Source organism: Gracilinanus agilis, chromosome 2 (genome assembly GCF_016433145.1).
Source record: "Gracilinanus agilis isolate LMUSP501 chromosome 2, AgileGrace, whole genome shotgun sequence".
NCBI lineage: Eukaryota > Metazoa > Chordata > Mammalia > Didelphimorphia > Didelphidae > Gracilinanus > Gracilinanus agilis.
The window spans coordinates 418,942,512-418,959,247 of NC_058131.1; the positions used below are offsets into that span (position 1 = coordinate 418,942,512).

Sequence of the window (16,736 nt, forward strand, 5' to 3'; positions counted from 1 at the left end):
TTTATAGCATTGAGAAGCTGAGAAGCTATCTTCAAATACTAATCCATAGTGAAGTATAATAGTACACTGTTCCACAGATTTAAATTTTATCATTAAGATTTATCAATAAATGTATTACTGAATCTCAATTCTTTATCTGTAATTTAAGTGATTAAAGGCAAAAAGATTAGAGCAGTTGACTTTTCTTCTAGCTGGTAATATAAGCCAGTCTTTTTTTTACCTACTAAAGTCAGTAGGCTGTTCTATGAAACATTAGTTTTCTTTTAGAAAATTTGGACCTGATTTCATGTAAGCAATTCCCATTGAGGAAATAACTGCTCTGTAACTTTCAGTTGCTTAGTTGTCCATGATATGATACTCAGCATCTTGTGTGTGTATATATGTATACATATATATCTAATATAGTTTAATAGCCCAAAGTCAATCATACAATACAGCTCAGATAAAAAGAACTACCAAAAACCTAAATAAGCCACCAACTTAGATGGACTTAACTAAGTGCATCCTTTATAAAACATAAATGTGGCTACTTCCACTCATCGTATATCCCTACTTGACCAATGAATTTCTCAAAGAATGTAATATGTACATTTAACTATAAGAATGTAGTATGACAATACTCACAACTCTAACTTTGGAAAACTAAGGTTACTCCCACAGTTTCTTGGTGTTAACACTTTTATTTTCCTAGACTTCCAGGGTTTACACATGCATAAACTGGTGGAATAGAATGCAACTCAATTCTTTTAAGTATATAAAAGAAAGACAGTTTTATAAACATTTTAAGATACCTCAACAGTGTATTTTAGAGACCAAGGAGTAATTCAATTCCATTATTCAGCTGATAACTACATACTGTTATCAGACCACAAGAATGTTAGTAAACTAACATTAGGATTACAATGTCTGGACATATTAAAGATATTTCTCCCTCCCTAAAATAAAACCAAAGTAAACTACAATGATTACTAGTTCTTGCTTGAATTGTCTAAGGTATCACAATATTGATTATACTTAGAAGGGAAAAGAAACCTAAACTTCCCCTTAAACAGCATGTTCATGCCATACATTTTTTAAAAAGTGATTTAACAAAAATAAAGAGAACATATCTGAAAATATACATCAGAGGGAATGAAGACATCAAGTATTCTCTCAACACCTTATACAAAATAACTTATTCAGACTAGTCTAGGAAACATGCTTTTGCTCCATGAATTGGAATGCTTTAGTCTACTTCTTCCATACGTGATGTGTCATCATCTCCTTCAAGAGGTGGCATTTCCTCAGTTATAGCTGCATTGGTTTCTTCAGTAGTTGAATCATCTTCATCAATTCCTATTTAAAGACAAAAAATGTCTAATTTTAGAACTTTTGTTGGGCTACTTGACATAGAGCTCTTAAGCTTTTTTTTCTCCCATGTCTAAAAACTTGTCCCTTCTCCAGACTACACCAACTTACCAAGACCAAGTTTGATCATCCTGTAGATCCGATTGGCATGTGTCTGAGGATCCTCCAAACTGAAACCAGAAGACAGCAGTGCAGTCTCATACAACAAGATGACCAGATCTTTCACAGATTTATCATTCTTGTCAGCCTCTGCCTTTTGCCTTAGAGTTTCAATAATGGAATGGTCAGGGTTTATCTCCAAGNCCTTCTCCTGTTTCTCTTCTTTTTCCTCTGCTTCATCATCACTGACTTCTTTATCCCGTTCTTTTTCCACCTTCAAAAAGAAGGGGTAAGTAGTCACTTCATTAAAATGAAGACATTAATTTGTTTAGGGTGTTTGTTAACCAAGTATAGAAATAAAGTGGCTCAACACCTTCATTATAAATATTTAACATTTGTCTATCAAACAGCCTAGGTCCATTTATACACTATAGCCTAAGAGATAAATAAGCTAAGGGTCAAAAGGAAGCTTTTTAGAAGTGCATATATAGCTCTTGCTACCATATGAAGAGTTTATTTTAAGTCAAAAGTAAAATTTACAGAACACCTCCTTTTACAACCTCTGCTAAATTTTAAGGGTTAAGCAGCATTCATTTAGTTAGACTAATGAGCTCAATTTAGGATTAGGATACTTCAAACTTACAAAAAGAGTAATCGGATAGCCAATAAATTGAGAGTGCTTCTTCACAATTTCCTTTATTCTTCTTTCCTCCAAGTACTCAGTTTGGTCCTCTTTCAGATGCAGAATTACCTTTGTTCCACGACCCATAGGTTCACCTTAATAAAAGGATAAAAGTGAAGGTAAGAGATATTTTGCAATTTTAATTATATACTTCAACCTTTAAATTGAACTAAAAGTGCTATTTCAATAGAATAACAAGTGATTTTAAAATTCTTTTTTAATACCACTGAAAACAATACCTTAAAGTTCTATTCAATTAAGAAATTCATTCTATGTGGTGCTCAGAAAGCCTAAGTTGTAATTTTTTCATAAATTTCAACAAAGGTTTCCTTCTCTCTAATGTTAATGATTAGCAGAAGTACTGCATTTTATTTAAACAAAGCACTATACAGATTAAGATGGTTCTCTAAGAATAATCACACAAGTCATTGTTGGGCATATATATATCCAAATCCTTTCTAGTTATAAAACTATACTTGTTTTATTTCTCAGGCTATCTTTCATAGGATCTTATATCAAAGTTTATAAGAGATCTAGTCTGCCCCTCTTCCCCAGCTCACAATTGAGAATTTGTCCACGGTCATAGTTTCAAGGTGGATTATGAACCCCCCACCACCATACCAAAATGCTTTCCCTCTGCATAAGAAATTTGATTTGTTTACTTCCTTTGAAATTACCTTCATTTACAAAATAAAAGTTAAAGACATATCAAATACATACCTATATCAGTCCTAACAGTGAATGACCCTCCTGCTGAAGACTCCCAGGCATACTGTTCATCATCATTATGCTTGGTGATGACGGTCACTTTCTCAGCAACCAGATAGGCAGAATAAAAACCAACACCAAATTGACCAATCATGGAGATATCTGCACCAGCCTGTAATGCTTCCATAAAAGCTTTGGTTCCAGACTTTGCTATGGTACCAAGATTGTTGATCAAATCAGCTTTGGTCATTCCAATACCAGTATCTACAATGGTAAGGGTGCGATCATCTTTGTTTGGAATGATACTAATGTTTAGCTCTTTCCCAGAATCTAGTTTACTTGGATCTGTCAAGCTCTCATATCTGATTTTGTCCAAGGCCTATCAAAAAAAAAAAAAAATGAATTAAAAGATTTTAAACCATGAATTAAAACAAGTTATACAGAAACTAAATCTTAATTTCTATATCCAAAAAAAAAAAACTTACATCAGATGAATTTGAAATTAGCTCTCTCAAAAAGATCTCTTTATTGGAATAGAATGTATTAATGATTAAAGACATCAATTGAGCAATTTCTGCCTGAAAGGCAAAAGTCTCCACTTCCTCTTCCTCCATAGGTTGGTCCTGTGTCTGCGTTTCCTCAGGCATCTACAGAATATTGTTATGGGTTAATCAAACAATACCAATACCTATGTTTACTATAGAATTAAATTTAAAAATTAAAATAAAACTTTCAGCATGGGTCTCTAAAGAGGACTAAAGCAGAAAACAAAAGGACTAGTTCATTTGGAATCAAGTCATGAGACATTAATTCACGCTTCAAGGGGAACATTTTAAAATAAGGGACACTGGCTGATCCAATTGCATCTCATCCTTTATTTAAGAGAACTCCTCTGCCAGATTAAAGCTAGGAAGGCTCAACTCATTAAGCAGCTAACCTGTCCTCTACAGAGAAAACTAGGGCAAAACCTTCAATTCTCAAATAATGGCTTAAAATTTCATTCCAATTAAATCCCAACTTAAGTGACTACTGTTTAAAGTCCATATTAACTAGGAGCTAGGGATGGATAGGAATAGGCTAAACCAAGTTTCACATTTCACTAATCTTACAATATATGGGGGAAGGATTTTTACCAAAAAATAGGATCCTTCCCACAAAGATTTGCTTATCTCCTCCCAAGGTTTCCCTCTCCTTAGTATTACCTAGAAAAGCTCAAGGAAATCGGTGGGCAAATTTAACAGCAAATACAAAGCTCACTGCCTCGGTAACTTCTAGAAAACATCTAGGCGGCGCGCCCCCCCTCCCCGCCGCCCCCAGGCTCCAAAGCAGGTGCCCCGCCCGCCGGGCAAAGCAGCCCCACAGGCTAGGGGGAGGGAGAGGACAGCGGGAGTGTACCGAGCTAGTTCCCAACTCGGGCAGCCTCCTCGGGATTTGGGGGCTACCACGAATATTACCCACCTCCAACCCCACAATTTTACAGGAGAGCTCGTCTCATCCACCTCACGGAAAGGGAGAGGCGGCAGGGGAGGAAGGCGGGGAGCCAGAAAAGAGAAAGGATTGGGGGAGAGGGGGCTCAAGACCTGGCCCCGGGGGGCCCTGCAGCCAAGCAGGGAAGGAAGGGGCTGGGGAGTTGCCTTGCCCCCAACCCTCCGCGGCCCTGAAACGGGGCCGCTTCCCGCCGCTCCCTCCTCCCAGGGATCTAGCCCAAGCCCGGGCAGAAGGAAGGGTAGCCGTGCCCACGCCCAGATCCACGTTCTGGGACCCCTGGGCCGCAAGGGTTTTACCTTGGCAGAGAGCGCGGTAGCCAAAAGGCTTCAGCTGGCAGCAAGATGAAGAGCAAACTGGCGCGCGGTCGCCCCCGCCCGCCCCTTATATAGAGTCAGGCACTCCCCGCCTCAGCAGCGCCTTTTCCAGAAGCCTCCCGAACCTTCCGGAAGAGAGTTCTCGAGCCCTCCCCAACTGCCACGGCCCCCGCGCGTGCGTACTGGAGCGCGGCCCCCGCCCCGCAGCGAAGCTCCTCCTCTTCTCCGCCTAGACCCTAGTTCTTTCTATCGCCTCCTTGCTCTCCCCTCCCCCACTGCGGGCTATGGAGGAGGAGGTGGAGAAGGGATGCTGGGGTGGGGTGGGGTGGGGGTGTATGCAGGCTCAGCGTGATCCCATCTCTCTAACCCAACCCCTTCTCTGCGGCCCACTCAACCAACCCCCCACCGACTGCACGAGGGCGCACTGTCTATTGCCAAGTCTGGGACTGTGAGGTTGGGGCTCTGGGGCTCGCGGAGGTGGGGGGGGGAGGCGCGGTAAGCAACGGCCCCCTCGGCCCCCCCCCCCCCCCCCCCGCTAGTGCCCCATAGCCGGGGGGCCTTACACTGTTTCCTAGGCCTCTTCGCTTTTTATCCTGCCTTCCTTCCCCCCTATCCTGCCCCACCTCCTAACGCTGCTGTCCGAATAATTTTCCTCCAGCGCAGCGAGGTCCCTCGACTCTCTCCACCCCCGCCTCTGTTCAAGTTTTAGAGCTGGAAGGAACCTTGGGGGTTTTTTTGCTAGTCCCTCTCCTCCCATTTTACAGATGAAGAAACTGAGGCCTAAGGCTACTGGGGTTTGAACTCCGATCCTTGGTCTCCAGGGTTTTTTCCACAACACCAATAAGTCTTCTCCGCGAACAACTTAAATCCTTGGCTCCTTTTACACTCTTCCTCCTTACATCCTTTAAACATGGGTGTTGCTTCTCTATACTCTGAGTATCTGATCCACTCCCATGCCTTCAATTATCACCCCTATGCAGTTGACCTCCCAAGTTTCTATCCTGTTTCCAACAGTTGTCGATATCTCAAACTCAAGGGCAAAAAAAATTTTTTTTTAATTTAACATAAACCCTTAGTTTTTTTTTATTTATTTAGCATTCTTAAAAAAGAATAAAGCATTTTGTTTTTTTCACCATGAGTCCTTTGGAATTGTCTTGGATCACTGAATATCTAATCGTAAACAATTCATTATGATTTTAAAATTCTGTTGCCGTGCATGATAAATTTGCCAGTTTTCACTTCACTTTGCATCAATTTATGTAGATCTTGCCATGTTTTTTTCTGAAACTGCCCCCTCCTAATTTTTCATATCACAATACTTCTCTAACAATCATATACCACAACTTGTTGAAACATTCCTTAATTGATGGGCATCTTCCCTTCAGTTTCCAATTCTTTGTCACAAAAAGAGTCGATATAAATATTTTCATGCATGTAAGTCTCTGTGATACAGGTCCTGGCAGTGGTATTGCTGGATCAAAGGATATGGAAAATTTTAAAGCTCTTTGAGCATACATAAATCCAGATTGTTCCCCAAAATGGTTAGACCAGTTCAGTACTCCACCAATGGTTTATTAATGTAGCTATTTTCCCTCATCTCTTCCAGCATGTCATTTCTGATAAGTGTGAGGTATTTAATTTGCCTCAGTCATTTTATTTTGCCTCTCTAATCAATAGTGATTCAGAGCATTTGACTACAGATAGCTTTGATTTTTTTCTTTTGAAAACTGTTCATGTCCCTTGACCATTTATCAATTGGGAAATGGCTCTTATTTTTATAAATTTTACTCGGTGGTTACCTATATGGTTAGGAAATGAAGCCTTTTTCAGAGAAATTTGCTATAAAATTGTTTGTTATTACTTCATTATCTATGGTACCTTTTAGCAAAATGTTTCCCCAATTATCTTTCATTTAAGTCTTGATTGCTACCCTTGCCTTTTATATTTCAGGTGAAACATATTAGATTCTGCTCCAGCCCTTTATTTTAACTTTGTGTATTTTTCTATTTCAAGTATGCCTCTTGTATACAACATATTGTTGAATTCTGATTTCTTCTAATCCAATCTGTTATCCAATTGTTTTATGGGTATGCTCTACCTATCCACATTCATAGTTATGATTACTGTTTTACATATTTCCCTCTATCCTATTTTCTTCTATTTATTTTTTTTAATCCTGTTTTTCCTCAAAAGTCTGTTTTGCTTCTGATTACTGCTTCTCTTAGTCTAGCCTCTCTTTTATCACCTTCCCACCCCACTCCCCCAATATCTCTTATCCCCTTCTATTTCCTTATTGGGTAAGAATGTGTATAAAAATTCTTCCCTCTTTGAATCAATTCCAATGTGAGGCTCAAGTATTGCCAGACACCCCCCACTCCCCCTTTTCCCCCTCCACTATAAAAGCTCTTCCTTGCATGCCTCTTTTATGTGAGAAAAATTTCCCCCATTCTGCTTTTCCTTTTGCACTTCTCCCAGTACATCCCTCTTTTTCACCCCTACATTTTTTTCCCTTGGAGATAATCCCAACATAATTGACTCATCTGTGCCCTCGAACCATAGAGACTCCTTCTTACTGTCCTAATAATAATAAAGTACTTAAGAGTTATATGTATCATCTTTTCATATAAAAATGTAAAAAATTTAACTTTATTGATTCCCTTATAATTATTCTTTCGTTCACCATGTCTAAAATTGAGCTTGTCTTCTATCCATCCTTGCTTTCCTTCTCAAATTTTCCTAGGGCACTTGTTCTAAATCAGATACCATATCCTCTTCCCTAGCAGTCCCTCATCAACTAGGCCATCATCTCTATATCATCTTTCTCGCTTCCTTAGTGACCCATTTTTTATCAGTTTCCAAGAGTACCTCCAAAACATCTCTTAAATCCCTGTCCTTTCCACTCACAGGGGCACCATTCTAGTTCAGGCCCTCCCTCATCAGCTCTAGCCTGAATGATTGCAATTGCTTCCTGGTCAGTTTTATGGATTCCACATTCTCTCCTTTCCCTCTTTCAGACAGCCTTCAAATTAGTATTCTGAAAGCACAAGTCTAAATTATGTACTCCCCCTGCTCAGGAAGCTTTAGTGATTTAATGATTATTAGTGCCTCTAGGATCACACACAAACACATCTGTTTTGGCCTTTAAATTCCTTCATAAACTGGCTCCAAACTCTTTCCACACTGACCTCTCCCTACTTCCCCCATCCACATTAGATTGCAGCCATTCCTGCATGCTTGCTGACTTCACCTCTCATTATTTCCTTCACTCCAGTCTCTTACTTCTAAAGGCCAGGCCTCTAGGTATATGTGATCCAGGAGTGTGCTAGAGCCAATTGTTAAGTTTCATTGAAAACGATTAGTTAAACCCCAGAAATCAGCAAACACTACACTTAGGGCTTGGTTGATTATTTTGTTCATTATTGAGGCTTCAGAAAGTGTTGCAGAAAACAAGGCAGATTAAGTTTTTAAATATGTCCTGCATTTTCGGAGAACTTAGCTGTTAAATATTTACCAGCATACCAGTAGCTCCCTATCACCTTTAAGATGAAACATAAAATCCTGTTTGGCATTCAAAGAGCTTCATAACATCCCCCACTCCTTCCAATCTCCTGTCATCTTAAATTGTAACTTCTCCTCCCCTTCCACTATACACCATGTACTCTACAATCTGGTGACACTGGCCTCCTTACTGTTCCCTGAACAAGACATTCCATCTCTGTACTCTGGGCATTTTCACTGAGTGTCCCCTGTGCCTGGAAAATTCTGCCTGCTCATCTCTGCCTCCTGGCCTTCAAGTTTCAGCTAAAATCCCCAGGATTTCTACAGAAGTCTTTCCCAGACTTCTTAATTAAAAGTTCTTAATTCTAGTACCTTTCCTCTCTTGGTGGTTGTTGTTGAGTTGTGTTATTTTTTTTTTTTATTTGTTAACTTATATGTATTTGTGACTCCAAGAACTGTATAGGTTAGGTTCATGAAATTTTCTTGGCAAAGATACAGGAGTGGGTTGCTATTTCCTTCTCCAAGGGATTAAGGCAAATAGAGGTTAAGTGACTTGTCCAGGGTCACCCAGCTAGTTAGTGTCTGAGGTTGTATTTGAGTATTTGAGTCTTCCTGACTCCAGGTCCAGTGCTCTATCTACTGAGCCAACTAGCAGCCTGTGGATCATTTCCTATTAGTTCAGTACCTATCCTTGCTCTTGTGTAATTCTTTGTCTTCCCAGTCTGGGATTGTCTTTTGATTTTATACTTTTGGCTCTTTGGGTTTTCATGGTTCTAGTCTACCTAGTTTTATGGACCAGTCAGACTGCTTTTCTTTGGATGGATCTTCATTCAGGTCACACCCACAGCCTTTTGAGTTTTCCTCCAGGCTCTTTCCTCTTTCCTCTCTCCAGTCTAACTTGGTCCTCATCTCTCTGGAGTTCAATTACCATTTCTTTGCTGATGATTATTAGCCCTAGTTATCTGATCCTAGTTTCTCTCAGGAGCTTTAATCTCACACAACCCCAAAGACCCATGGGATATTTTGAAAGAGATGACCCTTAGCATTTGAAACCCAAAATATTTTAAACAGAACTCATTACAACCACAGTCCCTTACTTCTGAATTTCTCTATTGTATTGTTAAGGGACTCACCTAATATCTAATCACTTAAATTTGAAAGCTCAATGTCATTTTCAACTCTTCTCCATATACCTAGTAACTTGCCAAATTTTTATCATTTCTTTCTCTACATCTCTTCCCCTTCTATTTATACAACCACTACCCTACTTTAGGTCCTTTCATCTGTACTATTGCAGTAGCCATTTAATTGATTTTCCTGCCTCAAGCTCCTCCCTTCAATCCATCCTTCCCATTGCTCCCAAAGTGATTTTCTTAAGCAGAGATCAGATCATATGACTTTTTTGCCCTAATCTACAAAACTCAGCAGTTCCAAATTATCTCTAGAATAAAATATAAAGTCCTCTAATTCAAAGTTCTCTACAACCTGACCCTTTCCTATCTTTTCAGTGTCTTACCTTCTTCTTGACGTCACAGATTGTGTAGCCAATCTGGCCGTGGATTAGACACTCCATCTACTACTCTCTCCATGCGGATAGAGTGCCAAGCCTGGAGACAGGAAGATTTATCTTCCCTGAGTTCAAATCTGGCCTTAGGACATTTACTCATTGTGTGACCTTGGACTAGTTGTTTAATTTTGCTTGCCTCAATTTCCTCTTCAATGAAATAGGATGGAGAAGGAAATGGCAAACCACTCCAGAATCTTTGCCAAGAAAATCCCAAATGGAGTCACAGAGTCCAAAATGACTGAACAACAACTACTAACTCTATAGGTCTTTGCATTGACTCTTCTCCATGTCTGGAATGCTCTCCCCTCCAAACTTCTGCCTCTTGGAAAGTGTCGAAGTGGAATCTAAGAGAACCCCAAGTTTTAGAGTTAGCTTATAAACTGGAGACCCCAAGTTTGTACCTGATCCACTGAGAGCCCAGAGGGAAGTTTTGATTTAGCTAGTCTCAGACTGAACAATAGATCTTAAAGTAAATGATAATACTGGTTTAGGTGGAGATAGCAAGCCTAAGCAAATACTAAAATATCCTTTTATCCTAACAGTTTCTCCCATAGTATCAGAGTCCCTTTCCCAAGAAGACCTGCCCAGTACAGGGACCCTTTTTGATATCCACTGTAAGTAGTCCTTTCCCTTACACCCTAGCCTCTGGCTATGGTTTCTTTCCCAGGCCAGTCTGTATAGTTCGAGCACTCTCATTTCCTTTGTGTTAATCAATCATCTTTCCCCAGTCCCTAGGTTCCCCAAATTGTTTTGTCCTTTGGAGCTGTCATCTAGCACAGTGGCACTCCCAGGGCTCAGTGGTCAGTCTCCGGCTCTAAGTGGAGGCCTTGAGGAAAGCACTAAACTCCTTTCCTTAATTAAAGAGTGGTTTTTCTGACTAATAGTTCTATGGTTTTTTTTTTCCAGTTTAACAAATCCTTGGTCCCCTTTCAGACTATTTCATGTCTCTCCAATTTCAATTAACCTCAACTCAGCTGTTTTAAACTGATGTTCCTAAAATGAAGATTTGACCATGTTATCTACTCTCTAATGAATAAATTCCCAGTAGCTCTCTATTGTCTCCAAAATCAAATATAAAATCTTGTTTGGCTTTAAAGCCCTTCATAACCTGGCTCCTTCCTACTTTTCTAGTCTTCTTAAGCTATACTTCCCCTCTATAGTTACTCTGTGATCCAGTGATAGTGGAAACCTTACTATTCTTACATCTAGAACCCTAATTCAAGGCATTTTCACTGACTGTCTCTTTTTTTTAACTTTGAGATCATGACTCAGCTGTTTTTCATCCTGGAACTTGTGTAAATGCCTGGGGTCTTCTCACCCTGGGGAGTATCCCTCCACCATGCTGACCCCTTTTCTCTTTGGCAAGTTCCTTGGAGATGGAGTTCCTGGGGTGGGTCCTGGTTATCCATGCTTAATCCTTCTTCCATTTGAACTTGTGACTCTCTATACTTTGCCACCATACCTCATGGAGATGCTTTTTCCTTCCCCACCCCCTTTTATGTGTTGTTTTAAAACTTAAACTCCTTGGGGCAGCTGGGTAGCTCAGTGGATTGAGAGCTAGACCTCGAGGCGGGAGGTCCTAGGTTCAAATTTAGCCTCACACACTTCTCAGCTGTGTGACCCTGGGTAAGTCACTTAACCCCCACAGCCTAGCCCAGTGATTCCCAAAGTGGGCACCACTGCCCCCTGGTGGGTGCTGCAGCAATAGAGGGGTGTAATGGCCACAGGTGCATCCTTCTCATTAAGATGATTTCAAATGTTTTAACTTTTTTTGTATTACATTCTATTCTGAGTTCAATAGTTTCATAATTTCAAAGTTCAATGTTTCTAATTTACACCTTTCTTTACTATATTTTACAAAAAAGGTAGAAACATTAATACATATATCTTTCCTATTTAATTGCTATTAAATTTTAAATAAAATTAATTTCCAGGGGGCACCAAGTAATATTTTTTCTGGAAAAGGGGTGGTAGGCCAAAAAAGTTTGGGAACCACTGGCCTAGCCCTTTCCACTCTTCTGCCTTGGAGCCAATCCAGAGTATTGGCTCCAAGGCAGAAGGTAAGGGTTTAAAAAAACAAAACAACTTAAGCTCCTTGAGGGAAGGAGATACCTTTCTGTTTTTGCTTGGTGGGTTGAAGAGCAGCTAGGTGGCAAATGTATAGAGCTTTGGGCCTAATATCAGAAGATTCAATTTCCTTAGTTTAAATTTAGCCTGAGACACTTACTAGCTGTGTGAGCCTGGGAAAGTCACTTAACTCTGTTTGCCTCATTTATAAAATGAGCTAGAGAAGTAAATATCAAGCTAGTCCATTATCTGCCAAGAAAACTATAAATAGATCTCTACGGAGTTGGACATGACCGAAAAATGGCTTAACAAACAATAGTGGATAGAGCATTGCACCTAAAGGAAGACCTAAATTCAAATGGGTAAAAGAGTCTGCCTCAGGGGCAGGGTTAGAGAGCCAGGTTTAGAGTCTGGAGGCCCTGGGTTCAGATTTGACCTCAAGAATATGGAGGAGTAACTAGGACAGCAGCATGCCATTTCTCCATGAAAATCTTTTCCAACCAAGAGTAAAATATCACCACAAAATGAATACAGGAGTGAAAGAATCAATAAGGAGACAGAGGGAAACAACTTTCAAAAAAAGAAAAACCCAAAAGGTAGGCAGCAACCATCTGGAGAACTGAGGTGAGAGGGGAACCGAACTAGCAGAAGGCTATAGCAGGGAGTGAAGAGCAAACCACACACCCCACTGCCCCACACATCTGCTCTCATGAGTTCCAAACTTAAGCTCAAGCTAAGTCAGACTCTGAGATCTTGCTGGGCAAATAGAGGTCCAAGCCAACTAATATCCCTTAAAATTGCAAACCTGTAGAGAAGTCCGGAGTCCAAGTCCAAGGCAATCTGGGCCAAAGGGGGATGATCCAAGTGGGCCCAGAGTGAAGCCAGGAATCCCAGGCTGGGCTTGGGGTAAGGACATAATCAATGGTTTGGTGTAAGGACACAGTTCTCAGGGGAAACCTCACTGGGATTTGTTTGCCCAAAACTAAGAGTGGAGCTCCAGGACGGGGTAATGAAGGGTATGCCTGATTAAATCAAGAACACCTTGAGACCAAAAAAAAAAAAAAACCCAAAAATCTTGAGCCTACGCTTGGGGCTAAAATCTGATCAGCACCTAACTTAATCAAGTTCAGACTAAGATAAAGAGCTTACACCCAAACCTGAGGAAAGTCTTTAAGCTATCAGCATCTCAAGGGTCAATTGAATCAGCAGGGGGAGGGGACTCTTAGAGCTTTCAGCCCTCAGACTCTATGGTTAACTAGTAACAACCCAGAAAATAAGTTGAAAATAACATCAAGGAAGGACTGAAGTTTAAGAGGGTACCCCAACTTCCCAGAAACAGAGCCTACTTATAATTAGATAGGAAAAATGAGCAAACAATCAAAAAAGCACCTCACTCTAAAGATTTTTATGGAGACAAAGAGCAAGGTACAGACACAGAAGGGGACAGCAAAAGCAAAGGAAACAAAAGAAAAATATGGATTTGACACAGATTCTGGAAGAGCTAAAAAAAAAGACTTCAAAAACCAATTATTAGAGGTAGAAAAAAAGTGGGAAAGAGAAATGAAAGTGATGCAAGAAGAAATGAAATGGGCCAATTGATAAAGAATCAAAAACTAACAGAGGAAAACCAGGCCTTAAAAATCAGAACTGACCATCTAAAAACTAATGATTTCATGAGAAATCAATAAACAATAAAGCAGAATCAAAGGAATGAAAAAGAGGAAAACATGAAATATCTTATTGAAAAAACAACTGACCTAGAAAATAGATCTAGGAGAGACAATCTGAGAATTATTGGATTATCTGAAAGCCATAATGAAGAAAACACCTTGGATATCATATTTCAAGAAATTATCAAAGATAACTGTCTTGATCCTTGAACAAGAAAATAAAATTGAAATGGAAAGAATTCATAGATTGCCTCCAGAAAGAAATCCTCAATTGACAACTTTTCACAACTTTCAGGAGTGTAATAGCCAAATTCAAGAGCCACCAAGCCAAGGAAAAAATATTTCATGCAGCCAGAAATATTTCATTCAAATACCATGGAACTACAATCAGGATCACTCAGGACCTAGTGGCCTCTACATTAAAGGATCAGAAGGCATGGAATATGATATTCAGAAAGGAGAAAGATTTGGGTTTACAACCCAGAGTCACCTATCCAGCAAAACTGAGTTTACTCTTTCAGGGGAAAAAATGGTCATTCAATAAGATAGAAGATTTCCAAGCATTCCTGAGGAATAAACCAGACCTAAACAAAAAATTTGAAGGCCAAATATGAGACCCAAGAGAAGCCCATAAAGGTAAATAAGAAAGAGAAAATTTAAGGGACTCATTAATGTAAAAATGTTTATATATCTACATGGAAAGAGGATTTCTATAATTCTCAAAAAAAAAACTCTCAGTAGTAGAGTAGAAGGAATTTACTCAGAAAGAGGGTGGAAAAATAAGCTGATTATGATAATATAATGTATATGATGATATGATGTATATGTAAATGTGATGATATGGAATGATATGTATGTATGATATGATATGTATGCATATGACATGTAAAAAATCAATAAAGGGCTGAAAGAGAGGGTTACACTGAGAGAAAAAGGAAGGGAGAGAAAAAATGGGGTAAATTATATAACTTAAAGAAGCAAGAAAAATCAATATAGAGAGGGGAGGATAAGGGTGGTAACAAGCAATGCTTAAACTTTACTCTTTTTGTAACTGGCTCAGAGAGGGAAAAATGAGTATACTCAATGGGACATAGAATTCTATCTTACCCTACAGAGAAGTAGAAGGGGAACAAGACAAGGAAAGTGGGGGGAGGGGCAATTGAAAGGTGGGGGAACTGGGGGGGGGTGACAAAAAGCAAAATTCTGGTGAGGAGGAATAGAGTAAAAGTGAATAGAGCAGGATTTAGAGGGGATAATATGATGGAGGGCAATTCACAGTTAGTAATTATAACGCTTAATGTGAATGGGATGAACTCACCCATTAAACAGAAATGGATAACAGAGTGGATTAAAAACCAGAATCCTACTATATATTGTTTACAAAAAACACATTTGAGGAAGGGTGACACATAGAGATTCAAGGTAAAAGGCTGGAGCAAAATATATTATGCATCATCTAAAGAAAATATAAAACAAGAGTAGCAATCATGATCTGATTAAAAGAGATGAGGAAGGAAATTACATTTCGCTAAAAGATACTATAAACAATGAAGTAATATCATTACTAAACATTTATGCACCAAATGGCATAGCATCTAGATTTCTAAAGGAAAAATTGAAGGAGCTCAAGGAGGAAATAGATAGTAAGACTATACTATTCTTTCAGTATATTCTATGCTTTCCCCTTTCAGAACTAGATGAATTGAACCAAAAAATAAATAAGAAGTAAGGGAAGTAAATGAAATGCTAGAAAAATTAGAGTTAATAGATATCTGGAGAAAATTGAATAGGGATAAAAAGGAATATACCTTCTTCTCAGCAATACATGTTATATATCCAAAGATCAACTGTGTACTAGGGCATAGAAATATTGCAAAAAAATGCAGAAAAGCAGAAATAATAAATGCCACTTTTTCAGATCATAATTTGGTAAAAATTATAATTAACAAGGGTCCATGGAAAGACAAATTTAAAGTTAATTCGAAACAAAATAATATAATTCTTCAAATTTGACCTCAGACACTTCCTAGCTGTGTGACCCTGGGCAAGTCACATAACCCCCATTGCCTAGTCCATTCCACTTTTCTGCCTTGGAAATACTTAGTATTGATTCTTAGATTGAAGGTTAAAGGTTTAAAAAGTAATGCTCCTTGAAAGCAGGTACTATAATACTTGATTTTTCTTTTGTATCCTTAGCACATAGTACGGTTCCTGGTACAGAGTGATCTCTTAATGCTTTTGATTGATTGATTGATATTTTCCATGAATGATATTATGCCTCCTACATTTATGCTTTTGAACAGGTAGACTTCCTTTCCTTGCATATTTTTCCTCCTCATTTCAAGCTCTGGAAATCTCTAACTCTCTTCAAAGCTTAGCCCAACTTGTAGGGAGCAATTTATAATCTTTTTTTTTTTTTAAGTCTCTCTTCTTCAAATTCTCTCCAACCACTTTTTTTTTTTTTTTTAATTTTAAACCCTTAACTTCTGTGTATTGACTTATAGGTAGAAGAGTGGTAAGGGTAGGCAATGGGGGTCAAGTGACTTGCCCAGGGTCACACAGCTGGGAAGTGTCTGAGGCCGAACTTGAACCTAGGACCTCCCGTCTCTAGGCCTGGCTGTCAATCCACTGAGCTACCCAGCTGCCCCCCCTCTCCAACCACTTTTGTAAGTTCTCTCATTAATTTGATGAGTTCTCTGTTCAGTATGTTAAGATGAAAGGTTGTGAACTTGTACTTGGAGTATTTAATGGGCAACTCCCATTGGACACTGTCTCCTGGGATCTTGCAGAAAAGTCAGGAGACTATTCCTAAACGGGTTTTAGGGACTAGAACTGACTTGCCCTAAGGGTCTGGGGCTAGAATACCAAGGAGGCATTCTTAAGGGAGGAAACACTTTTTTGTACTGGACTGTAAAGATGAGTTGACTGACTCCTTGAACTAGTTTTTTTGTTTGTTTTTGTTTTTTGTTTTGTTTTTTGCCTTTCTCCTGTTCTATGGATGCCCTGTTTCTTTCTCCCAAAAAAACTTCAATAACTACCTTGGGATGGAAAAACATGGGACTTATATGCATTTTTCCAGTTTTCTTGCCTTTTTAGTTTGAGAGGACAATTCCTGACATTAAGCTCTCCCAGTCCGAGAGATGGCAGCAGCCAGAACAATGATAGAGTTCCTGCCAGAAGCAAATATGTTCTTTCCTCTTGAGGAGGGAAGTTCTTGGACAACATTCCTAAACCTTGACCTACTAGAGGAAGGGAGCATTTTGATTTTTTAGTCAGCAAAAACTAGGAACATCACA

At 39.3% G+C, this 16,736-nt stretch overlaps 1 protein-coding gene across 1 annotated transcript; it reads right to left on the minus strand.

Annotated features, from left to right (window-relative positions):
* Window positions 1–660: 660 nt before the first annotated feature.
* HSP90AA1 (heat shock protein 90 alpha family class A member 1) lies at window positions 661–3,483 on the minus strand. Its single transcript, XM_044661878.1, has 5 exons — window positions 3,322–3,483; window positions 2,849–3,215; window positions 2,090–2,223; window positions 1,459–1,720; window positions 661–1,335 (listed from the first exon to the last, which is right to left on the minus strand). Exons 1-5 carry the CDS (start codon window positions 3,481–3,483, stop codon window positions 1,226–1,228), a joined length of 1,035 nt encoding a protein of 344 aa, XP_044517813.1. The 3' UTR covers window positions 661–1,225.
* Window positions 3,484–16,736: the final 13,253 nt, after the last annotated feature.